The sequence below is a fragment of the Papio anubis genome, chromosome 20, assembly GCF_008728515.1.
Source record: "Papio anubis isolate 15944 chromosome 20, Panubis1.0, whole genome shotgun sequence".
NCBI lineage: Eukaryota > Metazoa > Chordata > Mammalia > Primates > Cercopithecidae > Papio > Papio anubis.
The window spans coordinates 40,445,804-40,472,085 of record NC_044995.1 but is presented as its reverse complement, the minus strand read 5'-3'; the positions used below and the strand labels follow the sequence as shown (position 1 = coordinate 40,472,085).

Here is a 26,282-nt window from a genome sequence, read left to right as displayed (position 1 = left end):
TTGCCCAGGCTGGTCTCGAACTCCTGAACTTAAGTGATCCTCTTACCTCCACCTCCCAAAGTACTGGGATTACCCTCCTGAGCCACTGTGTCCAGCCAGACAGGGTCCTCTCTGGCATCTGGGTTCAGTGTCATACCCCACCCAACACCTTTCTTAGGGCTCTTAGTTTTTGTTTTTGAGACAGGGTCTCCCTCTGTCCTCCAGGCTGGAGTGCAGCAGCCCAGTCACTGCTCACTGCAGCTTCAACCTCCCGGGGCTCTGGTGATTCTCCCACCTCAGCCTCCCAAGTAGGTAGGATTACAGTCTCATACCACCACGCTCAGCACATTTTTTGCTTGTTTGTTTGTTTATTTTTGAGATAGGGTCTTGCTCTGTCACCCAGGCTGGAGTGCAGTGGCACTATCTCTGCTCACTGCAGTCTCCACCTTCCGGGTTCAAGCAATTCTCTTGCCTCAGCCTCCACAGTAGCTGGGGTTACAGGCACATGACACCATCCCTGGCTAATTTTTTTGTACTTTTAGTAGAAGACAGGGTTTTGCCATGTTGGCCAGGCTAGTCTCGAACTCCTGACCTCAGGTGATCCGCCTGCCTTGGCCTCCCAAAGCGCTGGGATTACAGGCGTGAGTCACCGCACCCAGCCAAATTTTTGTATTTTTTGTAGAGACAGGATCTTGTTATGTTGCCCAGGCTGGTCTTGGCTCTTAGGTTTTTCTCTCTCTGTGTTTGTGTGTGTGTGTGTGTGTGTGTGTGTGTGTGTGTGGTTGTTTTCCTTTATCTTGATAAAGGGTGAACGTGGCACACAGGCGCAAAATAAACAAGACTGACACCTGTTTCATAACTCTGGTCACTATTTTCATCTGCATCTGTCACTTCTGATGCATCTCCAACATTTGTAACATTTCTCTGGGGAGGGATCTGACGTACCCATGCCCCACCCCTTTCTATATTTATGAGATTGAGCTGTCCACCAGCCACCCATGGGCTGATGTCTTTGGAATATGGATCTAGTACCAACAGGGTCATGAAAAGAGATGGGGTCCGATGGGCTACAGTTGGGGGGTGGTCCCGGGATACAGAGTATAGTAGCTTCTATTGGGGGATGGCGGCTTTCCAGGAGAGGAGTCACAAGCTTGCCTGTGGGACTTGTGTCTTGCGGGGAGGACACAGCTGCCTCAGGTCGGGGAGACAGACAGAGTGTGCCGGGTCCCCTCTTTCCGCCGTAGCATGAAGTCTCCGGGGGCGGCTGGACTCATGGCATAGAAGACGTTGGCATTGTCAGGAATCAGGAGCTCTGGTCAGGAGTGGAGACGGTGGTAATAGACCCTCACAACCTTGTGTCACCCTCACAGAGTACCCAGGAACCTATTACCACTCAACCTCGAACCTGAACAGCCGTGGGTCCCTCTGCAGCTACTGCCAAGCAAGCTCATTCTGCTCTCACTGGGAATCTGCACAACTTCTCACTTGAAGACCTGCACCACCTCAAGCCTTCCCTTATCAAAAGCCTGGGCAACCTCCTAACATTCTCCCCCTCATCACAGACAAGGCAACCTGCAGTAAAAGTTTGGGCACACTGGTGGGGCGCGGTGCCTCACGCCTGTAGTCCCAGCACTTTGGGAGGCCTAGGTGGGTGGATCACTGGAAGTCAGGAATTCGAGACCAGTCTGGCCAACATGGTGAAACCCCGTCTCTACTAAAAACACCAAAAAAATGATCTGGGTGTGGTGGCACATGCCTGTCATCCCAGCTACTCAGAAGGCTGAGGCAGGAGAATCACTTGAACCCGGGAGGTGGAGGTTGCGGTGAGCCGAGATGCTGCCATTGCATTCCAGCCTGGGCAACAGCGCAAAACTCCATCTCAAAAAAAAAAAAAAAAAGACAACCTGCAGTAAAAGTTTGGGCGAACTTAGACCACCCTAGACCAGCCCCCCAGACAACTTCCTGCTCATCCCACCCCTCCCCCACAACCACTTCCAGCCCATCTCATGCTGCTGTCACCTTGAACAACTTCCCGCTTCCAGCCTGCACGTGCTTGTGGCCTCACACTCAGCACCTGAACAACCTGAAGCATCTGTCCTAATATCCAGCCAACCTCATGCCATGTACTTCAGCGTGAATACCCTCAATCCCTTGCTTCTCCCTGTCAGACAGGACAACCTCATGCTTCCCTGCTATCCATTTGGCTCTCTCCCATCCCAAGTTCAGATCACTTCAGGGTTCCGGGGGTGAACAAACCTACTTCCTCACAAATCCAAGGCCAGATGCCCTTTAGTCTCCCATCCCTACAGGTTGAGCCTGAACAACCTCACCATGATGCTACAAACTTAAGATCAGGCAAACTTCTACACTCCCTTCTCTCACTTGACCCTAGACAATCTTTTTTTTTTTTTTTTTGAGACAGAGTCTTGCTCTCTCGCCAGGCTGGAGTGCAGTGGCGCAATCTTGGCTCACTCCAGCCTCTGCCTCCCGGGTTCAAGCAATTCTCGTGCCTCAGCCACCCGACTAGGCATGTGCCACCACATCCAGCTAATTTTTGTATTTTTAGTAGAGACAGGGTTTCACCATGTTGCAAGGCTGGTCTCGATCTCTTGACCTTGTGATCTGCCCGCCTTGACCTCCCAAAGTGTTGAGATTACAGGCATGAGCCACCGTGCCTGGCCTTTTTTTTTTTTTTTTTAATTGAGACAGGGTCTTGCTCTGTCGCCCAGACTGGTGTGATCTCAGTTCACCACAGCCTCCACCTCCTAGGCTCAAGTGATCTTCCCACCTCGGCCTCCCCAGTAGTTGGGACTACAGGCACATGCCACCATGCTCAGCTAATTTATGTATGTGTGTGTGTGTGTATATATATATTTTTTTTTCTTTTTTTTTTCTTTTTTTTTGAGACAGAGTCTTGCTCTGTTGCCAGGCTGGAGTGCAGTGGTACGATCTTGGCTCGCTGCAACCTCCACCTCCTGGGTTCAACCGATCCTTCCGCCTCAGCCTCCCAAGTAGCTGGGACTACAGGCACTTGCCACCAAGCCCAGCTAATTTTTTTTCATATTTTTATTAAAGACAGGGCTTCACTATGTTGGCCAGGCTGGTCTCGAACTCCTGACCTCAAGTGATCCATCCGCTTTGGCCTCCCAAAGTGTTGGGATTATAGGCATGAGCCACCACGCCCAGTCAATTTCTGTACTTTTTTATAGATGGAGTCTCGTCATGTTGCCCAGGCTGGTCTCAAACTCCTGAGCTCAGACAATCCACCCACCTTGGCCTCCCAAAGTGTTGGGATTACAGTTGTAAGCCACCATGCCCAGCCCATCCTACAAATTTAAGGCCCAGACAACCGTCTATACTCGCTCTGTCACTTGTCCGTGGACAATCTTTTGTTTGTTTGTTTGTTTTTTGAGACCGAGTCTTACTCTGTTACCCAGGATGGAGTGCAATGGCGCGATCTTGGCTCGCTGCAACCTCCGCCTCCCAGGTTCAAGTGATTCTCTTGCCTCAGCCTCCCGAGTAGCTGGGATTACAGGCGCCTGAACCACGCCCAGCTATTTTTTTGTTTTGTTTTTAGTAGAGACAGGGTTTCACCATGTTGGCCAGGCTGGTCTCAAACTCCTGACCTCGTGATCCACCTGCCTTGGCCTCCCAAAGTGCTGGGATTACAGGCCTGAGCCACCACACCCAGCTCTTTTTTTTGGGGGGGGGGGACAGAGTCTCATTCTGTTGCCCAGGCTGAAGTGCAGTGCTATGATCTCGGCTCACTGCAACCTCCGCCTTGCAGGTTCAAGCAATTATTCTCCTGCCTCAACCTCCCGAGTAGCTAGGATTACAGGAGTGTGCCACTACACCCGACTAATTTTTGTATGTTTCTTGGAGACGGGGTTTCACCACGTTCGTCAGGCTGGTCTCAAACTCCAGACCTCAAGTGATCCGCCCAGCTTGACCTTCCAAAGTGCTGGGATTACAGACATGAGCCACCGCACCTGGCCAGACCCTGGACAATCTTACTGTCTTTTAAATTCTAGGAAGATGACCTTTGGTGCCTCTCTCTCACACTGAGCCTAGACAACCTCATGACCTTACATCATTGGGGTACAGATGTTTTATGTCCTCTTACCCCCACTCTGATTATCTTACCCCTACTCTCTGCCTGAACCACCTCACAGCCCTGTGAACCCAGGTAACCTTGGGCTCCATCCTTGAACCTGGTCAGTCTGCTCCCCTCCCTGCTGCCCCCCATCCTGAGCTCCAAGCCATCCCTGCTCACCCCTGTCCCCAGGAAGGACTTGAAAGAGCTGATAATCACGGGCCCAGGGCTGGGGTACATTGTGCTTCTGCAAGGCTCGCTGGACCACGCTGGGGGCTTTGTCCTGACTGGTCAGCTGGAAGAGAGGGGCGGGAGGTGAGGCGAGGGCCCCGGCCCCAAGGGCAGGGCAGCCCCTAGCAGACCCCCAGCCCAGCCCCTCACCAAGATGCTTCGATACAGGTTCCCGTGGTCATTGTCGATGCTGATGCGGATGACGCGGGCCTCCGAGCTCTGCTGCGCCAGGAGGGGGATTCGAGGGCTGCCCAGAGGCAAAGGGCCGGGTCTGGGCAGGTCCGGGCTCAGGAGCAGCTGCAGGCAGTAAGGGATGGAGGCTACAACTTGGCTCATCTGCAGATGCTGAGGGCTAGGAAAGCATGAACTTCTCAGCCACCACTGGTGTATTCAATAACCCCACATTGAAAATCTCAAGAAAACATTGGCTGGGTGCAGTGGCTCACGCCTGTAATCCGCCAGCACCTTGGGAGGTCGAGGCGGGCGGATCACCTGAGGTCAGGAGTTCAAGACCAGCCTGGCCAACATGGTGAAACTCCGTCTCTACTAAAAATACAAAAATTAGTGGGGCTTGGTGGCGCATGCCTGTAATCCCAGCTATTCGGGAGGCTGAGGCAGGAGAATCACTTGAACTTGGGAGGCAGAGGTTGTAGTGGGCCAAGATCACACCACTGCACTCCAGCCTGGGTGACAGAGCGAGACTCCATCTCAAAAATAAATAAATAAATAAATAAAATAAATAAATAAATAATAAAATAAAATAAAATCTCAAGAAAACATACTGCTTCCCCCTACACATGCAGAGCCTGGGACATGCAACTAGGGTACATTCACAAGCCTTCATATACACCACCCTACCATATACAGACTTTGGTTCCCTATTACAGAAACAGACATGAACGGTGTTCATATACACACAACCCGTGCTCATACACAAGAAATCCTGTGTACACACATATGCTGACAGTGGTTGGACACTCATAGCCTGTGCCAATGAACAACCCCACACATGATCTCGTGAATACTCAGGCCCACATTTCCTCTTCTGGTATGCAGATTCTTTTCTTTTTCTTTTTTTGAGATGGCGTCTTGCTCTGTTGCCCAGGCTGGAGTGCAGTGGTGCCATTTCTGCTCACTGCAGCCTCTGCCTCCCGGGTTCAAGCAATTCTCATGCCTCACCCTCCCAAGTAGCTGGGATTACAGGCTTGTGCCACTATGCCCAGCTAATGTTTTTATTTTTAGTAGAGACGGGGTTTCACCATGTTGGCCAGGATGGTCTCAATCTCTTGACCTCGTAATCCGCACACCTCGGCCTCCCAAAGTGCTTGGATTACAGGCTTGAGCCACTGCACCCAGCCTCTTTTTCTTTATAAACAGTATCTCTCTCTGTCATGCAGGTGAGAGTGCTGTGGCATGATCGTAGCTCACTGCAGCCTCAAACTTCTGGGCTCAAGCGATCCTTCCACCTCAGCCTGCTGAGCCTACACCTCCCAGGTGTAGCCTGGGACTACACCCAGCTAATTTTTTTGACTTTTAATAGAGACAGGGTCTCACCATGCTGCCCAGGCTGGTCTTGAACTCCTGGCCTCAAGCAATCCTCCCACCTTGGCCTCCCAAAGTGCCGGGATCACAGGCAATAGCCACCATGTCTGGCATGGTATGCAGATTCTTAGGGACATACATGTCCTCAAAAAAGTGTAGGCTGGGTGCGGTGGCTCACGCCTGTAATCCCAACACTTTGGAAGGCCAAGGTGAGTGGATTGTTTGAGCTCAGGAGTTCGAAATCCCCCTAGGCAACATGGCGAGACCTCATCTCTACTAAAGACAAAAAATAGCAGGGCATGGTGGTGCACACCTGTGGTCCTAGCTACTTGGGAGACTGAGGTGGAAGGATCGCTTGAGCCTGGGGGAGGGGTGGAAGTTGCGGTGAGCTGAGATTGCACCACTGCACTTCAGCTTGGGTGACAGAGCTAGAAGGCCCTGTTTCAAATAAAAAGGGGGCGTGATGTGATTGCACCCTAGATGCCCCATGGGTAAGCAGTTACACAGGTCCAGATCTGAGTACGAGTCAGATTGATGAGTGATCACCCAGACAGGGCCATGCAGATGCACGCAGTGCCCTGGATGGATAACCCAGGTGCTCAGTGTGTCTCCTGTGTACACTCCTGGCCCCACAATCCTGTGTGTACACATGTGCATGCACACACACGCACACACACACACACAGAGCCTGGGTGCCCACAGGCCCGTATGCACACACAAGCTGTCTTGGTACCTTGGTGCTGGGGCCCTGGGGCCCTGGAGAGGCCGGGGGACTGCCAGCAGGAGCATCTCTGCTTCTGGGACTTGAGGGGGGAGACCCTGGGGACACACTGGGGGAGATGCAGAGGCCGAGGTGGGGTGGCTGTGCTGACTCCTGATCCCACGGTCCCTGGTCCCATCACCAAGCAGAATGCTCACCTGGAGGTGGGGGATGAGGGGTTCCCGGGACTCCAACTAGGGAATGAGCTTTTCTCTCGGGAAAGCTTCCTAAGGAGGGGGACAGGGGATGAAGCTAAGGCAGGAGCAGCCCCTGCTGATATCTGCCCACATCACTCCCCACACACACACCCTGAAACTCACGCACTGAGACGCTTGGTGAGGCTGATCCGCCGTTGGATTCGTGGGGAGCTGGGGCAAGAGGCAGCTGGTGGCTCAATGACCCGGGAGAGCCGGTAGCTGAGGGGATCAACATGTGGATGAGGTGGTGGGGGCAGGAAATACAGGGGATGGAGAGATAAGAGTTAGAATCAGTTGGGAGGTGGGTTTGGGGTGTAAGAGGGAGCAGCCAGAGGTGGCATCCCACATGTCAGGGTCAGGGTGGTAAATGAGGGTCATTAAGCATCAAGGTCTTATCAGAGATGGGACAGGATGGCTGGTCAAGAGGTCACAAAGAGATTCACAGGGTGGCACTAAGGAATCAAATTGGGTCAGGATTAAAGTCAGGGTCAGGACCGGGTGTGGTGGCTCACGCCTGTAATCCTACCACTTTGGGAGGCCGAGGCGAGAGGATTGCTTTGGGTCAGGAGTTCGAAACCAGCCTGGCCAATATAGTGAAATCCCATCCGTACTCAAAATGCAAAAAATTAGCCGGGTGTGGTCGATTGCGCCTATAATTGCGGCTACTCGGGAGGATGAGGCAGGAGAATTGCTTGAACCTGGGAGGCGGAGGCTGCAGTGAGCCAAGATCGTGCCACTGCACTCCAGCCTGGGCAACAGAGTGAGAGTCTGTTTCAAAAATAAATAAATAAAATAAAAAAATAAAGTCAGGGTCAGACTGGGGTCTGGTCACCACTGGGGTCAATGGTTAGGGTCACAGTTATATAGAAAGAAAGTACACAGTTGTGATAGTCAAGTTGGACAAATAAACATGAAAGTTGGAGACAGTTACTCAGAACTGAGGATCAAGGGTTGGGGTCAGAGTCAGATTCAGATGAGGGGTCATGGGTCAGATAGGACCAAACATGGGGAAGTCAACACTTGGGACAGTTGAGTTGAATGACCAGCTGAATATGCTAAAGTTGAGGTCAGAAAATCAGATGGGGTCAAAATTGAGATGAGAGATCAATTGTGACTTTTTCTTTTTCTTTTTTTTTTGAGACAGGGTCTTACTCTGTTACCTAGACTGGAGCTGCAGTGGTGTGATTCTGGCTTACTCCAACCTCCGCCTCCCAGGCTCCAGTGATCCTCCCACCTCAGCCTCCCAAGTAGCTGGGACCAATGGCACTCAACACCACGTTCAGCTAATTTTTGTATTTTTTTGTAGAGATGGGGTTTCACCATGTTGCCCAGGCTGGTCTCAAACTCCTGGGCTCAAGCGATCCACCCACCTTGGCCTCCCAAGTGCTAGGATTACACGTGTGAACCACCAGGCCCAGTCTATTTGATTCGGCTGGAGATACTGCAAGGTCACAGGTTGTAGGGGGGTCAGGGCTCAAGAGGGGGTCTTGGGAGGAGCTGGAGGTGTGTACGGAATGGGTGGAATCCAGTTCATGACCAGGATCGGCTGGGGTGGGGCCAGGACAGGCTACAGGGTGGTCACCTCTGCTCCTCACTGAGCTGGCGCTGGGCATGCAGGGCAGCCAGGATGGGCGGGTGGGGGCTCAGGGTGTAGCTCTGACAGCGCCTCTGCAGCTGCTGGATGCGGGCCAGGATCTCCCACTCCTGGGGGATGAGCCTCTGAGACTCTACCCCTGGCCCACCCCCACCCCACCTTCAGGCACCACCCCCACACCCCCTGTAGCCTCCACTCACCTTCCTCCTCTTCTCAAAGTTAATGAGATCCCCCTGGGGGCAAAGTATGTCTGAACTGCAGCACCCAGGGTCAAGGGTCAAGGTCAGGGGCTGGGATGTCAGGAGCCCCACTGTGGGGCGGTGTCAGGAGTACAGGTAGGATTCAAGGGTGGATATCGGGGCAAGTGGAGCTGGGGTCGGGGTCAAGGGTCAGGGATCAGACCTCCAACATATCCGGCAGGGCTGTGTCCAGCATAACCAGGTCCGTGAGGAAGGTGCCAAGGTAGGGGACAGGGCCTGGGGGTGGTTTCTGCGGCCCCCAAAGCTCCAGTCACTCAGGGCCATAACTGATCCCATCAACCTCCACGCCCCACCCTGAAGATCCCACTTGTCCCCATCCCAAACTGTAATCACTCACCGAGGGCAGGCTGCCTGGGGTGTTGTCCTCTTTTTGGGATCCCTCAGTGGCCTCCTCCTGGGGGAAGAGAAAAACTGAGCAGGCCTGGGGTCTCCTGGGACAATTCCTCAGGGAGGATGCCTGCAGACCCATTATATGTACCCTTCGTGCTTTGAGTAATCAAAAGCCAGTGGTAGGCCAGGCGTGATGGCTCAGGCCTATAATCCCAGCACTGTGGGAGGCCAAGGCAAGCAAATCATGTAAGGTCAGGAGTTTGAGACCACCCTGACCAATATGGTGAAACCCTGTCTCTACTAAAAATACAAAAATTAGCCAGGTTTGGTGGCTCACGCCTGTAGTCCCAGCTACTTGGGAGGCTGAGGCAGAAGGATAGCTTGATCCTGGGAAGCAGAGGCTGCAGTGAGCCGAGATCGCACCACTGCACTCCAGCCTGGGCGACAGAGCAAGACTCCCTCTCAAAAAAAAAACTATTTTTCAAAGGCCGGACATGGTGGCTCACGCCTGTAATCCCAGCACTTTTGAAGGCTGAGGCTGGCGGATCACATGAGGTAAGGAGTTTGAGACCAGCTTGGCTAACAGAGTGAAACCCTGTTTCTACTAAAAACTAGCTGGGCATGGTAGCTTGTTTCTGTAATTCCAGCTACTTGGGAGGCTGAGGCAGGAGAATCGTTTGAACCCGGGAGGCGGAGGTTGCAGTGAGCCGAGATCGCACCATTGCACTCCAACTTGGGCAACAAGACCAAAACATCTCAAAAAAAAAAAAAAAAGAAGAAGCCAGTGGTGAAGGCCCATTCTAGAAGCCAGACCACCTTGGCTGGGGGTAGAGAGGTGACAAACAGCAGGGAGAGGGCTCCCCCATAAGAGGTGGGGCTTGTAGGGGTGGTGGCCCCCAGGGTTGGCCTTAACAAGGAGAGAATCCTTGTCTGCAGCTGGATGGCACAGGCCTGCCAAGGATCTCCTGGGTATCCTGAATTTGCTGTTGTTTATTTACTTTTTATTTTATTTTATTTTGAGATGGAGTCTCACTTTGTCACTCAGGCTGGAGTGTAGTGGCATGATCTTGGCTCACTGAAGCCTCGACAGCCCAAGTTCAAGCGATCCTCCCACCTCAGCCTCCTGAGTAGCTGGGACTACAGGTGTGCACCACCAACGCCCAGCTAATTTTTGTACTTGTTTGCAGAGATGGGGTTTTGCCATGTTGCCCAGGTTGGTCTCGAACTCCTGGGCTCAAGTGATCCTCTCACCTCGGCCTCCCAAGTGCTGGGATTATAGGCGTGAGCCACAGAGCCCAGCTCATGTGTTGTTCTAGGTGTCGGGCAGGCAACAGTGAACAAAAAAGGCAAAATTTGGCTGAGAGTGATGGCTCACACCTGTAATGCCAGCACTTTGGGAAGCCAAGGCAGGTGGATCACCTCAGGTCAGGAATTCAAGACCACCCTGGCCAACATGACAAAACCCCCTCTCTACCAAATACAAAAATTAGCCAGGCGTGGTGGCGGGTGCCTGTAATCTTAGCTACTTGGGAGGCTGAAGCAGAGAGAATTGCTTGATCCTGAGAGGTGGAGGTTGCAGTGAGCCAAGATCATGCCACTGCATTCCAGTCTGGGTGACAGAGTGAGACTCCATCTCAATACAAAGAAACAAAAAAGAACCAATGACGACAACAACAACAAAAAACCAGATGTGTGGTTTTGGGGATGATGGAGGCTGGGAAGGCCTCTCAGAGGCAGGGACATTTGATCAGAGACCAGAAGGAGGTGAGTGAGCAAGTTGCATGCACACCTTGATGGGTGGAGAATGTTCCAGGCCCAAGTATCTATTCTTTTTTTTTTTTTTTTTTTTTTGGAGACGGAGTCTTGCTCTGTGCCCCAGGCTGGAGTGCAGTGGCGCGATCTCAGCTCACTGCAAGCTCCGCCCCGCTGGGTTCACGCCATTCTCCTGCCTCAGCCTCCTGAGTAGCTGGGACTACAGGCGCACGCCACCTCGCCCGGCTAATTTTTTCTTGTATTTTTCGTAGAGACGGGGTTTCACCGTGTTAGCCAGGATAGTCTCGATCTCCTGACCTCGTGATCCGCCCGCCTCGGCCTCCCAAAGTGCTGGGATTACAGGCTTGAGCCACCGCGCCCGGCCCCAAGCATCTATTCTAGATTCACTGTAAAAACCACTGCCTGATTGCAATGAGAATCTAAATCTTGCTTATAAATAAGCCAGACTTTTGACACACATTTTTTAGTTTTGCTTATCAAGGTAAAGTTCTCAGAACATTTTTTTTTTTTTTTGTTCCCACCCTGTGCTATGACTCTGGCCTTAAGTAACCTTTTCTTTGTGCTTTCTTGTGTTTTGCTGAGTGAATAAATAGGGCAGTCACTGACTGTGAACTACAATGCAGGAAGTAAAGGAAAGAAAAACGTGCAATCCGCCAGGGACAAGGGTAAGGTCATTGCTGAGCGGTAGGGAAGGACAGAGTGTTCTGACCACAGCAGGGCGATTCTCCCTGCCGGGCCCCAAGTCCCTCCCCCAACTTCCTGGGCCTAAAATCCCCAGGGTCTGCATCCATCTCTACCTGGAAAAGAATCTCTCTACTGCTGAGGTGGTTGTTCTCATCGGAGAAAATCTGCGAAAGTTTCCTGAAAGTAGATAGCGGTTCCCTGGGAGGACAGGAAAAGGGTGGTCAGGGGTCAGTGGCTTGGAAGGGTCAGACCTGGGATGGGGTGGGGAAGAGGTCCCGCCCCAGCTCACCGGCTTACGGCCCCCCAGCTGCGCTTGAGCCGGTAGATGGGGTTAGATTGCAGGGCGGACAGGATGGCGCGCAAGGAGGAGAAGTTCCGCAGTTCTCGGCAGCGCTGCCAGGCGGTGGGGACGCAGGTCAGACCCAGGCATTATCCACCTTTCATCCTGAAACTTCTTTGTCTTTTTTTTTTTTTTTTTTTTTTTTTTTTTAGAGATAGGGTCTTTGGCAGGCTGGAGTGCAGTGGCTCGATCATAACTCACTGGCAGCCTCGAACTCCTGGGCTTAAGCGATCCACATGCCTCAGCCTCCTGCCTCAGTAGCTGGGACTACAGGAGCTTGCCATCGTGTACGGCTAATTTTTATTTTATTTTTATTTAATTTTATTTTTCATTTTTTAGACAGAGTCCCGCTTTATCCTCCAGGCTGGAATGCAATGGCCCGATCTCGGCTCACTGCAACCTCCGCCTCCCAGGTTCAAGCGATTATCCTGCCTCAGCCTCCCAAGTAGCTGGGATGACAGAGGCACACCACCACACCAGGCGAATTTTTTTTTTTTGTAAGTCTAATTTTTTTTTTTTTTTTTTTGAGACGGGGTCTCGCTCTGTCGCCCAGGCTGGAGTTCAGTCTCCGCTCACTGCAAGCTCCGCCTCCCGGGTTCGGGCCAGTCTCAGTCTCAGCCTCCCGAGTAGCTGGGACCACAGGAGCCCGCCACCACGCCCGGCTAATTTTTTTTGTATTTTTTAGTAGAGACGGGGTTTCACCGTGTTAGCCAGGATAATCTCGACCTCCTGACCTCGTGATCCGCCCGCCTCGGCCTCCCAAAGTGCTGGGATTACAGGCGTGAGCCACTGCGCCAGGCCTGTAAGTCTAATTTTTATTATTATTTTTTTGTTTGTTAAGAAACATTGGTCTCACTATGTTGCCTAGTCTGGTCTCAAACTCTAGGGTTCAAGCGATCCTCCCTCTCCCCAGAGGGTTGGGATTACAGGAGTGAGTCACTGCGCCCGGCCTGATCCCGTGACTTGTGACGCCAGATCGAACACCTGGGTCTTGTCTCACGGACAAGCTACTAAGACTCCCACTCATGCCCTGGGAGTCCCTTCCTCCCTCCTCCCTCGGGCTCCAGCCCCTCCCCTAGCTGCCCCTCCAGCCCCTACCTCCGATCTTGACTTCTCGGGTCCGGGCTCCCTACTTCTCCCAGCTCCCTTGGGACCTAGTCGTGCCCGCAGCCTCTCTGCAGGACCCAGAGCCTCCTCCCTGAACCCAAGTCTTACCCTAGGCATCAACTTTCCACCCCCTTCCCTCCCTCGCCTAGACACGCCCCTGTCTCTCTCCCGAGCCCTCGTTTCTTCTTGCCCCAGGGCCCGCCCCTGCATCCCCTCCCCGCGCCCCCAACACACCTGGGCGATGCGGATCCACTTCTCCAGCCGTTGCGCCCTCTGCGGGGCGGTCAAGCCCGGCGCTCCGAGCACGGAACCCAGCACACAGCCGGTCACTGTGTTGAACTGGGCCACGGTGGCGCGCACAGTGGGGGAGGCGCCTGCAGCCCCGGGCCGGTCCCTCTGCGACCACACGGAGCCCAGGCACTCGTAGGGCCTCACCTTGGAGAAGAGCTCCTGGGCCGGGGGAGGGGTGTGGGATTGGTGCTTAGCAGAACCTGTCCCCTCACTGTGGCTCATCCCGACCCAGTCCGGGATCCTCACCAAGTCCATGAGGGTCAGCTGCTCGGCCACCTCGTCCACGTTGAAGTCCAGGAGCTGGGGAGCTTGCGGCATGAGTCCTTCCTCTTCCTCCGCGCAGGCCTCTGCAGAGTCTGGGTCAGAAGTTTGGGCAACTCTGGGAGGTCCTGATCATTAGAAAGGGTTACAAACTCTCAAGTTTGAATCCAAGACTGGCTGTGTGACCTTGGGCAAGTCCCTGTCCCTCTCTGAGCCTCACTTTCCTCATTTGTAAAACGGAGAACTCTCTGAATTTTTTTTTTTTTTTTTTTTTTTCTGTGACAGTCTTACTCTGTTGCCCAGGCTGGAGTGCAATGGCACAATCTAAGCTCACTGCAACCTCAGCCTCCTGGGTTCAAGTGATTCTCCTGCCTCAGCCTTCCGAGTAGCTGGGATTACAGGCATGTGCCACCATGCCCGGCTAATTTTAGTATTTTTAATAGAGACAAGCTTTCACCATGTTGGCCAGGCTGGTCTCAAATTCCTGACTTGAAGTGATCTGTCCACCTGGGCATCCCAAAGTGCTGGGATTACAGGTGTGAGCCACCACGCCCGGCCCTGAATGTTTTTAGATGTAACAGCAACAGTAATGTTCACTAAGCAGCTAGTGTGGATTTATTCAGTAACTCACCACACCAGTCCAGTGAGGGAGGTACTGTTATTTATCCAGCTTTTACAGTTAAGGAAAGGGAGGCAAAGAACAATTTGTCACACCTCCAGTGAATGGCAGGTCAGGGATTTGAAGCCAGGTACTCAAAGGCCAAATAAGAAAATAAAGCTTTGTGATTTTGAATATGTATTAGGATAAGATTATTCTGACCTCTTTTTTTGGAAAGAGGTGATATGACTTCCTGGTTCAGGGAAGGCTATTGTCAGAAAGTCTCAAACTCAAATGCAAACTTGTCCACTAGTTTGCTGTGTAAAGCATGTGTTTTAACCTCTCTGTGTGATTTTTTTTTTTTTTTTTTTTTTTGAATGGAGTCTGACTCTGTCTCCCAGGCTGGAGTGCAATGGTGCGATCTTGGCTCACTGCAACCTCTGCCTCCGGGGTTCAACCAATTCTCCTGCCTCAGTCTCCCAAGTAGCTGGGATTACAGGCAAGAGCCACCACGCCCAGCTAACTTTTGTATTTTTGTAGAGACAGGGTTTCACCATGTTGGCCAGGTTGGTCTTGAACTCCTGACCTCAAGTGATCTGCCTGCCTCGGCTTCCCAAAGTTCTGGGATTGCAGGAGTGAGCTGTCTTCTTTTTGAAACAGGCTCTCACTTTGAAACAGGGTCACACAAGCTGGAGTACAGTGGTGTAATCACAGTTCACCGCAGCCTCAACCTTTTGGGCTCCAGCGATCCTCCTGCCTCAGCCTCCTGAGTTGCTGGAACTACGGGCACACACCCAGCTAATTTTTTATTTTTTGTACAGACAGGGTTTCATTATGTTGCCAGGCTGGTCTCAAACACCTGAGCTCAAGCGATCCTCCCTCTTGGCTTCCCAAAGTTTTGAGATTGCGGGCGTGAGCCAGTGCACCTGGCTGTGGATTTCGTTTTTGTTTTTGTTTAAGATCATGCATACCAGATTACTATAAAGCGCTCAACAAATATGAATAATTTTATATAGTGGATTTTGATGGTGGCGCCCCCTAAGGGAAACTTTGGAAGTTGGGATCTTGAATTGTTCCCTCCAGCCTCCAAATGTCTCTCCAGGCATTTGTGTCTTTGAATAACCTGTTTGTGGCTGGTACCAAGGTAGTGACTTATCTCAGTTGAGTGTTCACAGGTGCAGATCGAACTCCTTGTTCTATTTTTTTCCCCACTTCTCACTACTGCACTTGATTTGTCTTTAAGAAAGGAAGAAGGGCCCTGGCACAGTGGCTCACGCCTGTAATCCCAGCACTTTGGGAGGCCAAGATGGGAGGATCACAAGGTCAGGAGATCGAGACCATCCTGGCTAACACAGTGAAACCCTGTCTCTACTAAAAAATAGAAAAAATTAGCCAGGCGTGGTAGCGGGCGCCTGTAGTCCCAGCTACCCGGGAGGCTGAGGCAGGAGAATGGCCCGGAAGGCAGAGCTTGCAGTGAGCCGAGAACATGCCACTGCACTCCAGTCTGGGTGACAGAGCGAGACTCCATCTCAAAAAACAAAACAACAACAACAAAAAAAACCCAAAAACACAAAGGAAAAACTTGTTTGCAATAATCTGCACCTACCTACAACCTGACTATTTTGTTCATAAACACAAATTGTTTTGGCTCCAAGAATGCAAGGACCATGAAAGTCTGGGCTTTGTTTTGTTTGCAAATTGCAAATGTTGTTCACAAGTTTGGAAAATGATGTCCCCAGCACCTATGTTGCTGTCTTTGCCTCACCAGTGTCCTCCCCTGCATTAGTTGGTGCTTGTTGCTGTCAGTACAAAGCACTGTGACACTACACTGTGATGCTAGGACAGGCAAAGACACGGGACAACCTCATCATGTGTCCCAGTGGGGCATACCCAAGCATTACCCACTGAACACATGGTTTATTGCTGTGTAAATTACTCTCACTTTCCTCCTCCTTTGTACTAGTTATGGCATCATACTATGATTTTATTTATTTATTTTGTGATGGAGTCTTGCTCTGTTGCCCAGGCTGGAGTGCAGTGGCTCGATCTCCGCTCACAGCAACCTCCGCCTCCAGGGTTCAAGCGATTCTCCAGCCTCAGCCTCCTGAGTAGCTGAGACTACAGGAGGTGCCACTACACCCAGCTAATTTTTTTTTTTTTTTAAGTAGTGATGGGGTTTTACCATGTTGGCCAGACTGGTCTCGAACTCCTGACCTCAGGTGATCCCCCTGCCTCGGCTTCCCAAAGTGCTGGGATTACAGGTATGAGCCACCGCACCCTGCCCCACCCAATACTATTATTTTAAAATAATCTTTGTAAATCTGTGTAATTACCTCTTTCCTCTTGAATTAGGACCAGTGGCATTGCAAAATATTAGTTTTTAGAAGTGGGTACTGGGCTGGGCACACCTATAATCCCAGCACTTTTGGAGGTTAAGGTAGGAGGATTGCTTGAGACCAGGAGTTTGAGACCAGCCGGGGCAGCATAGTGAGACCCCATCTCTACAGAAAAAAAAATTTTTAAGTTGCGCATCCTGATGCACACCTGTAGTCTCACCTACTCAAGAGGCTTAGGAGGGAGGATCTCTTGAGCCCAGGAGGTCAAGGCTGCAGTGAGCTGTGATCATGCCATGGCATTCCAACCTGGGTGACAGAGCAAGAACCTGTCTCCCGCTCAAAAAAAAGTGGTCACTGGAAAAAAAATGCCCCTACATCTAATCAAACCTTTAAATGTTACAGCAATAATGGGGATAGAGAAACATGCTACATGAAACTATGAGGAAGCAAACAGGTAAGTCCAAAAGAGTGTGAGGCATACCTCAGGACACATGACCCATGTTTTTTGCCCTCTAACAGCTTCAAACAAGAGGCAATGGGGATCTGTTACAGAATAAAAGAGACTTAAGAACAAACAACCAGTCAGGGGTGGTGACTCATGTCTGTAATCCTGACACTTTGGGAGGCCGAGGTGGGCAGATCTCTAGAGGTTAGGAGTTCGAGACCAGCCTGGCCAACATGGCGAAACCCCCTCACTACTAAAAATACAAAAATTAGCTGGGCGTGATGGTGGGCACCTGTAATCTCAGCTACTCAGGCGGCTGAGGCAGGAGAATCACTTGAACCCAGGAGGCAGAGGTTGCCGTGAGCCGAGATCACGCCATTGTACGCCAGCCTGGACGACAGAGTGAGACTCCATCTCAAAAAAAAAAAAAAAAAAAAAAAGGAAAAAGAGAGAGAGAAGCAAACAACCAAATGCCTTGAGTAGATCTTCTTTGGATTTCAATTTGAAGAGACAACTACTCCTCCTTCCCGCAGCTCTGTCGCCTAGACTGGAGTGTAGGGACATGCTCACAGCTCACGGCAGCCTTGATTTTCCGCGGTCAAGAGATCCTCCCACCTCAGCATCCTAAGTAGCTGGGACTATAGGCACGTGCCACAACACCCGGCCAGAAACAACTGTCAAAAAAATGTAGGGCTGGGCGCGGTGGTAGGCACCTGTGGTCCCAGCTACTCAGGAGGCTGAGGTGGGAGGGTCAGGAGTTCAAGCCCAGCCCAGGCAAAATAGGAAGACCCAGTGTCCAAAAAAACAGGTTCAGGGGCAAGCGGGGGATTTGAATATTTGAATATGGACTGGGTATTTTTTCTTTTTTTGAAGCAGCGTCTCGCTCTGTCACCTAGGCTGGAGTACAGTGGCACAATCACGGCTCACTGCAGCCTTGACCCTCCCAGGCTAAAATGATCCTCTTGCCTCAGCCTCCCAAGCAGCTGGGACTATAGGCAGTCACCACCACGCTCTGCTAATTATTTGTAGACACGAAATTTCAACATGTTGCCCAGACTGGTCTCAATCTCCTGGGCTCAAGCCATCCATCTGCCTTGGCCTCCTAAAGTGCTGGGATTGCCAGCAGGAGCCTCTGCTTTCGGCTTGGACTCGGTATTTTTTTATATCAAATATTTCTGATTTTTAAAAAAATTATAAACATGAAGGTTACTAAAAAAAATAAAATAAAAGGGCCGGGCGCCGTGGCTCATGCCTGTAATCCCAACAATTTGGGAGGCCGAGGTGGGCAGATCACCTGAGGTCAGGAGTTTAAGACCAGCCTGACCAACGTGGAGAAACTCGCCCCCCCAACTAAAAATACAAAATTAGTCAGGAGTGGTGCTACGCGCCTGTAATCCCAGCTACTCGGGAGGTTGAGGCAGGAGAATCACTTGAATCCAGGAGGCGGAGGTTGAGGTGAGCTGAGATCCTGCCATTGCACTCTAGCCTGGGCAACAAGAGTGAAACTCCATCTCAAAAAAAAAAAAAGCAAGCCTGTTGTCAGATGTGTGTTCCCAAAACATTTATGTGTGAACTGACATAAGCCTGGGATTTGTTTTAAAATCATCCTGAAAATATTTTTTTTTGTGAAATTGATCATCGTTGATGATAGGCGATGGATGTCTGAATGTTCGTTATACTATTCTCTCCACTTTTGTATATGTCTGAAATTTTCCATAGCAAAAAGTGAACCCAAAATTAAGTTCTTAAAATAAAATAGATGAGCATGGTGGTCATCTACTTTCTTCTAAACTACATGGTGCAAGTGTAGTCTTAGCTACTCAGGAGGCTGAGGTAGGAGGCTCACTTGAGCCCAGGAGTTCAAGTCCAGCCTGGGCAACACAGCAAGACCCTGTATCTAAAAATAAAATTCATAGTAGGGTGCGGTGGCTCACACCTGTCATCCCAGCACTTTGGGAGACCAAGGCAAGCGGATCACAAGGTCAGGAGATCGAGACCATCCTGGCTAGCATGGTAAAACCCCGTCTCTACTAAAACTACAAAAAATTAGCCGGATGTGGTGGCACACACCTGTAGTCGCAGCTACTCGGGAGGCTGAGGGAGGAGAATCACTTGAACCCAGAAGGCAGAGGTTGCAGTAAGCCAAGATCGCAGCATTGCACTCCAGCCTGGGCGACAGAGCAAGACTCTGTCTCAAAATAAAATAAAAATAAAAATAATAAAATAAAATAAAAAAGTGTGTCCCTGAGCCTAGCACATAGAAGGTTTTAAACAAGTGTTCATTTTCTCCTCTGACCTCAAGGAAACTAGGGCAGCACTTTCCATAGAATTCTCTGCACTGGTGGAAAAATTCTCTAGCTGCTCTGTCCAGTGTGGTGGCTGAACACTCAAAATGTGGGTAGTGGGATTGAAGACTTGAATTTTTGCCTTTGCTTGACTGGATTTTGAAAAAAAAAAAAAGTAGGCCAGGCATGGTAGCGCACGCCTGTAATCCCAGCACTTTGGGAGACCCGGGTGGGTGGATCACCTGAGGTCAGGAGTTCGAGACCACATTGACCAACATAGTGAAACGCTGTCTCTAATAAAAAGACAAAATTAGCTGGTGTGGTGGCAGGTGCCTATAATTCCAGCTACTTGGGAGGCTGAGGCAGGAGAATCTCTTGTATCCAGGAGGCAGTGTTGCAGTGTGCTGAGATGGCGCCACTGCACTCCAGCCTGGGCAACAGAGCGAGACTCTGTCTCAAAAAAAAAAAAAGGGATGGCATGGTGGCTCATGCCTGTAATCCCAGCAATTTGGGAGGCCGAGGTGGGCGGATCACGAGGTCAGGAGATTGAGGCCATCCTGGCTAACACAGTGAAACCCCGTCTCTACTAAAAATGCAAAAATTAGCCGGGCGTGGTGGCACACGCCTGTAATCCCAGCTACTCAGGAGGCTGAGGCAGGAGTATCACTTGAACCCGGGAGGCGGAGCTTGCAGTGAGCCGAGATGATGCCATTGCACTCCAGCTTGGGCAACAAGAGTGAAACTCTGTCTCAAAAAAAAAAAAAGGTAGGGTCAGGCACAGTGGCTCACACTTACAATCCCAGCACCCTGAGAGGTTGAGGCCAGAGGATTGCTTAAGCCCAGGAGTTCGAGACCAGCCTGGGCAACATGGCAAGACCCCATCTCTAAAAAGAAAATACCTGAATTTTATTTAATTTTAATTAATTTAAATAGCGACAGGGGCTAGGGGCCACCACATTGGACTATGGAGCTCTAATGACTTGGAATCAGCTGGAGAAATCATATATATACACATATATATACACACACACACATATATACACACACACACACATATATATATGCCTTTATATACATAAATAACTGAGACTTTGTCACCAGGGTTGGAGAAGTAGCTGCTGCTTTGTAAATTGAACAGGAATGTGGCCACTATAATCTGGAGATTAAGCCATGGGGATTAGGGATAAAGATGCTTTTGTGATGCGGATCAGATCAAACACAGATGGGTGAAAGATGATACTTCCTAAGCAGGATGCAATTATTCAGCAAACTAATCTGTGTTGTTCCTGCCCCTGGGGACAGAGCTGGGAGCAAGAACAACAGGTCCTCCTCTCACGCACTCACAGTCTATGAGATGAGCGAAAGCCAATAAGCAAGTAAGGAGGCTGCGCATGCACAATGGCTCATGGCTGTAATCCCAGCATTTTGGGAGGCCAAGGCAGGCGGATCACTTCAGTTTAGGAGTTTGAGACCAGCCTGGGCAACATGGCACAATCTCACCTCTACAAAATAATTAGCTGGGCATGGTGATACGCGCCTATGGTCCCAGCTACACAGGAGGCTGAGACAGGAGAATGACTTGAGCCCAGGAGGTGGAGGTTGGAGTGAGCGGAGATCGTGCCACTGCACTCCAGCCTGGGTAACTGCGAGACTGTGTCTCAAAAAAAAAAAAAAAAAAATTGAAAAAAGAATTTCAAAAATAAGAAACATTTTACAGACTGGGTATAGTGGCTCGCGCCTGTAATGCCAGCACTTTGGGAGACCCAGACGGGAGGATCGCTGGAGCCCAGGATGTTGAGCCTGCAGTGAACCATGATGGAGACATGCACTCCAGCCTGGGCAACAGAGCAAGACCCTGACTCAAAAAAAATAATAATAATTAAAGACAAGTATCAAGGCAATGGTATGCAGCTAGAAACACAGGCATCCTGACCCAATGGCACCAAGGAGGGAAAAGTATTAGACATGTGCTAATACTTCAGACAAAGATATTTATTTATTTATTTATTTATTTATTTATTTATTGAGACGGAGTCTCGCTCTGTCGCCCAGTGGCTGGATCTCAGCTCACTGCAAGCTCCGCCTCCTGGGTTCCCGCCATTCTCCTGCCTCAGCCTCCCGAGTAGCTGGGACTACAGGCGCCCGCCACCTCGCCCAGCTAGTTTTTTGTATTTTTTAGTAGAGACGGGGTTTCACCGTGTTAGCCAGGATGGTCTCGATCTCCTGACCTCGTGATCTGCCCTCCCAAAGTGCTGGGATTACAGGCTTGAGCCACCGCGCCCGGCCCAGATTTTTATTTTTTTAAGATGGAGTTTCGCTCCTGTTGCCTAGGCTGGATGGCAGTGGCGTGATCTCAGCTCACTGCAATCTCCGCCTCCCGGGTTCAAGCGATTCTTCTGCCTCAGCCTCCCGAGTAGCTGGGATTACGGGCATGCACCACCACGCCCGGCTAATTTTGTATTTTTAGTCGGGACGGAGTTTCTCCATGTTTGTCAGACTGGTCTCGAACTCCTGACCTCAGGTGATACGCCCGCCTCAGCCTCCCAAACTGCGGGATTACAGGCGTGAGCCACCATGCCTGGCCGACAAAGAATTATTATCCCCATTGTACAGATGAGGAAATTGAGACTTAGAGTTAAAAACCTTGCTTAAAGGCCGGGCGCGGTGGCTCACGCCTGTAATCCCAGCACTTTGGGAGGCCGAGGCGGGCGGATCACAAGGTCAGGAGATCGAGACCACGGTGAAACCTCGTCTCTACTAAAAATACAAAAAAATTAGCCGGGCGCGGTTGTGGGCGCCTGTAGTCCCAGCTACTCGGGAGGCTGAGGCAGGAGAATGGCGGGAACCCGGGAGGCGGAGCTTGCAGTGAGCTGAGATCCGGCCACTGCACCCCAGCCTGGGCGACAGAGCGAGACTCCGTCTCAAAAAAAAAAAAAAAAAAAAACCTTGCTTAAGTTTTGCAGCTCTGAGAGGGGAGAGAAAGTCTGTGTGGGAAGAAGCAGGCAAGAAAGGCCTTCTCAGAACACGACTGGATCCAAAAACCCCTCACCTGTCCACACCTGAGGTGGCTCCTCTTCCTGCTCTCGCTTAGCCTCCTCCAAAAAATCTTCCAGAAGCTTCTCTGCTTTTCGAGCCTCAGCGCTCCCTGGGGCCGCCCAGCCCAGAAAGGTTCGGACACTGCCCAGGTCTGAGTGGGCAGGGGGGTCTCGGAAATCCTGAGGGTGGTCCTGCAGCCAGGAGCCCAGCACTGACACCACAGCCCTGGCCAGAGAGGCAGGGTCTCAGAACTGGGTCCAGAGTAGGGGACCTAGAATGTGACTCCTGGTATGTTTTTTTTGAGACAGAGTCTCACTGTGTCACCAAAGCTGCAGTGCAGTGGCCTGATCTTGACTCACTGCAACCTCAGCCTCCCGAGTAGCTGGGACTACAGGCATGTAGCACCACGCCCAGCTAATTTTTTTTTTTTTTTTTTTGTATTTTTAGTAGAGACAGGGTTTTGCCATGTTGGCCAGGCTGGTCTCTAACTCCTGACCTCCAGTGATCCACCTGCCTCTGCCTTCCAAAGTGGTGGGATTACAGGAGTGAACCACCAAGCCCGGCTTGACTCCCAGTCTTTTATTACCCAACCTGCAATTTTCAAAACCCCAGGCCAACTGCTAACCTTTGACCTCTGGGATTTCCCTCCCAGCACTCCCCTATCCAGATGAAGGACCCACCTCAGGTTCTTGTTGAAGCTCAGATCTTGTACCACTGTCTTCTTGATCTCTACCCTGGGAAGAAGTCCCCCAGCAGGTGAAGAAGGGGGAAGCTAGAGGGGGCTTAGGAAGAGGGCCCTGGGTTTGGGAGGTGTTTCCTGGTTCCACACCTGAGGAGGTGGAGGGGGGTGCCCAACTGGGGGTCTAGGGTGGGGAACATGGAGGTTCTGGTTCACTACTGACCCAGGAGGTGGGGGCGGCGGCATTGGTGGCAGCAGAAAGCCCAGCAGGTGGGCAGTGGGTACAAAGGTCCGGTAGGTGGCCAGGAAGGCGGGCACAAAGCTGGGGTCCTGCTCACGGTCTCCAGACACCAACTCTCCCACCAGCCGCTCCAGGCGCGCCGCCCTCAGCACTCTCACCTTGCTGGTTCGATAGTGGAGGAAGGTGTTGGCAATAGGGCTGGGGGCCTGCAGGAGGGGAGAGGCGGCCATGAGAGAGCAGCAGTTGTCCTCAAAGCACTCCTTCTCTAATCACATTAATCACTGTCACCACTCTTTTTCTTTTCTTTTTTTTTTTTTGAAACGGAGTCTCGCTCTGTCGCCCAGGCTGGAGTGCAGTGGCTCGATCTCAGCTCACTGCAAGCTCCGCCTCCGGGATTCACACCATTCTCCTGCCTCAGGCTCCCCAGCAGCTGAGACTACAGGCGTCCGCCACCACACCCAGCTAATTTTTGTATTTTTAGTAGAGACGGGTTTTCACCGTGTTAGCCAGGATGGTGTCGATCTCCTGACCTTGTGATCCGCCTGCCTCAGCCTCCCAAAGTGCTGGGATTACAGGTGTGAGCCACCGCACCTGGCTTTTTTTTTTTTTTTTTTTTTTTGAGACAGAGTTTCACTCTGTTACCCAGGCAGGAGTGCAGTGGCACCATCTTGGGTCACTTCAACTTCCGCCTCCTGGGTTCAGGCAATCCTCCTGCCTCAGCCTCCAAGTAGCTGAAACTACAGGTGCACACCACCATGCCCAGCTAATTTTTATAGACAGGGTTTCACCATGTTGGTCAGACTGGTCTCGAACTCCTGACCTCAAGTAATCTGCCCACCTTGGCCTCTCAAAGTCTCCCAAAGGGCTGGGATTACAGGCGTGAACCACAGTGCCCAGCCCCTAGCACCACTTTTTTTTTTTTTTTTTTTTTAAGACAGAATCTCGCTCTGTCACCTAGGCTGGAGTGCAGTGGCATGATCTTGGCTCACTGAAACTTCTGCCTCCTGGGTTCAAGCAATTCTCTGCCTCAGCCTCCCAAGTAGCTGGGATTACAGGCACCCGCCACCACGCCCAGCTAATTTTTTTTTATTTTTAGTAGAGACAGTGTTTCACCATCTTGGCCAGGTTGGTCTTGAACTCCTGACCTCATGATCCACCCACCTCGGCCTCCCAAAGTGCTGGGATTACAGGCGTGAGCCACCACGCCCAGTCCCTAGCACCACTCTTGCGTGTGATTCCTCTGACTCCCGGCTTCTTGGAGTTATTGTTTCGGTTTGTTTTTTTTAGAGACAGGGTCTTGTTTTGTTGCCCAGGCTGGGGTGCAGTGGCACAATCATAGCTCCCTGCAGCCTCCAACTCCTAGACTCAAGTGGTCCTCCTGCCCCAGCCTCCTGAGTAGCTGGGGCCACTGCTGGGCATCACCACCCACAGCTAATTTTTTGATTTTTTTTTTTTTTTTGAGACGGAGTCTCGCTGTGTGGCCCAGGCTGGAGTGCAGTGGCCGGATCTCAGCTCACTGCAAGCTGCGCCTCCCGGGTTTACGCCATTCTCCAGCCTCAGCCTCCCGAGTAGCTGGGACTACAGGTGCCCGCCACCTCGCCCGGCTAGTTTTTTGTATTTTTTTTTAGTAGAGACAGGGTTTCACCATGTTAGCCAGGATGGTCTCGATCTCCTGACCTCGTGATCCGCCCGTCTCGGCCTCCCAAAGTGCTGGGATTACAGGCTTGAGCCACCGCGCCCGGCCTGATTTTTATTTTTATATAGAGAGAATCTTGCTGTGTTGTCCAGGCTGGTCTCGAATTCCTGGCCTCCTGCCTTGGTCTCTCAAAGCTCAGGGATTATAGGTGTGTGCCCCACACCCTGCCCGCTTGAAGTTACTATTCCTCCCCATCCACAAATATCTCCTGCAACCTGCCCTGGAAACCCTCCCTCTCACATGCCCTGTCCCCTACTCCCTCCCTCGGCCCCCACACATACACTCTTGTCCACCCCGGGCTTCCCTCAGCCCTCCTGTCGCGCTTCACTGGCTGCCCCACCCGCCCTCACCCAGCCACTTCTAAACCAACCCCTTTCCACCTTCCAGCCCCGGCCCTCTAAACCTGCCTTTCCTAACCCTGTTGTCCAGTTCTGTCCTTACCAAGTTGTCCCCAGGCTCCTCTCGGGAACTGCGCGGCCATCACCTGGCCCCACCCGATTCCCTGGATCTTCCCCCACTTACCTGGCCGCCCCCAGGCCTCTTTCTACCTGGTCGCCTCACCTGGTCCCCTCTGAGCCCCTCCCTTCCTTCCGCCCACTGCACCTGGCGGCCTGTGCTCGGCTCTCCGGCTCCGCCCTCACCTGGTCGCTTCCGGCCCCGCGCCACCCACCAAACCCCCTCCTCACCTGGCTGCCCCCGGTGCCCTCCGCCGGACTCAAGCGCTGACTGCGCTGTCGCCGCAGGGAGACACTGTACACCGCGCCGTCCTCGGTCTCTTCCCCCCAGTCCTGCAGCGGTGCCTAGACGCAGAGGCGGACTCAGGGCACCAAAGGGGCGCAGGTCCTGGGGCCTCAGCCTCCTTGGCGGCTTGGACTCGGGCTGAGTCTTGCTGCTCCATCCCCACGCCCCTTCCCAGCCAGAAGCTGCGAGACTCGGGCTGGGGTCCCAGGCTAGTACCCTCCTAGCCGCGGGTCCCCTCCTCCCAGGTCCTGAGGACATGTGGTAGCATTTGGGGATGTCCCAGGGCCCCGCCTCGTAGAACCTGTCTCTAGCCCTTTCTGCCGACTGCGCTCAGAGAATCGCGCCCCTATCCCTAAGAGGGAAGTAGTCGCTTCACTGGGTCAAGGGCCGTGAGTCCCCAGGAGGGGACTCCAGGGCAAGTTCAGATGGGAGCAAATAGCGTCCGACGGGAGGGCACTTGGAGTTTCTGGACCTGCGGGTCACCAGGAATGCGGGGTCCGGGGATCCCTTGTCCCCTTACCAGGGCCAGCTCTTTGCCTGCTGTGCGCTCCATGGCCGGCACCCGTCCCTCTCAGTGGCTCCGCTGAGTGAAACGGAAGGGCCGGCGGGTGGCGGGCAGTGGCCGGGCGCTGGGGCCAGAGGGGCGGGGCGGCCGAGCTGCTGGGGCTGGGCGGGGCAGGCCCGACCCAGCTTCTGGGTGCCTCCAGCTGGACCCCGCGCGAGCCCAGGAGAGGTCCTGGCTCTTCCGCTGGGCGCCTATCTGTACCCAGGAGAAAGGACACA

General features: G+C 52.1%; 1 protein-coding gene across 6 annotated transcripts; it reads right to left on the bottom strand.

The window, feature by feature from the left end:
- Positions 1 to 828: 828 nt before the first annotated feature.
- Positions 829 to 26,112, bottom strand: RGL3 (ral guanine nucleotide dissociation stimulator like 3). Of its 6 annotated transcripts, none has more exons than XR_640734.4 (19): positions 26,020 to 26,112; positions 25,445 to 25,558; positions 23,045 to 23,268; positions 22,823 to 22,876; positions 22,156 to 22,367; positions 13,428 to 13,570; positions 13,125 to 13,340; positions 11,733 to 11,836; positions 11,557 to 11,641; positions 8,994 to 9,050; positions 8,799 to 8,885; positions 8,597 to 8,629; positions 8,385 to 8,506; positions 6,926 to 7,021; positions 6,764 to 6,832; positions 6,579 to 6,675; positions 4,454 to 4,655; positions 4,253 to 4,367; positions 829 to 1,291 (listed from the first exon to the last, which is right to left on the bottom strand). XR_640734.4 is itself a non-coding variant. In XM_003914928.5 (19 exons), the coding sequence occupies exons 1-19, from the start codon at positions 26,050 to 26,052 to the stop codon at positions 1,173 to 1,175; spliced, it is 2,127 nt and encodes a 708-aa protein (XP_003914977.3). In that variant the 5' UTR covers positions 26,053 to 26,112; the 3' UTR covers positions 829 to 1,172. The 6 variants fall into 6 exon arrangements, 3 of the variants coding, with proteins under 3 accessions (XP_003914977.3, XP_017807704.3, XP_017807705.3); XM_003914928.5 differs by having other exon boundaries at positions 4,454 to 4,600; XM_017952215.3 differs by having other exon boundaries at positions 6,930 to 7,021.
- Positions 26,113 to 26,282: the final 170 nt, after the last annotated feature.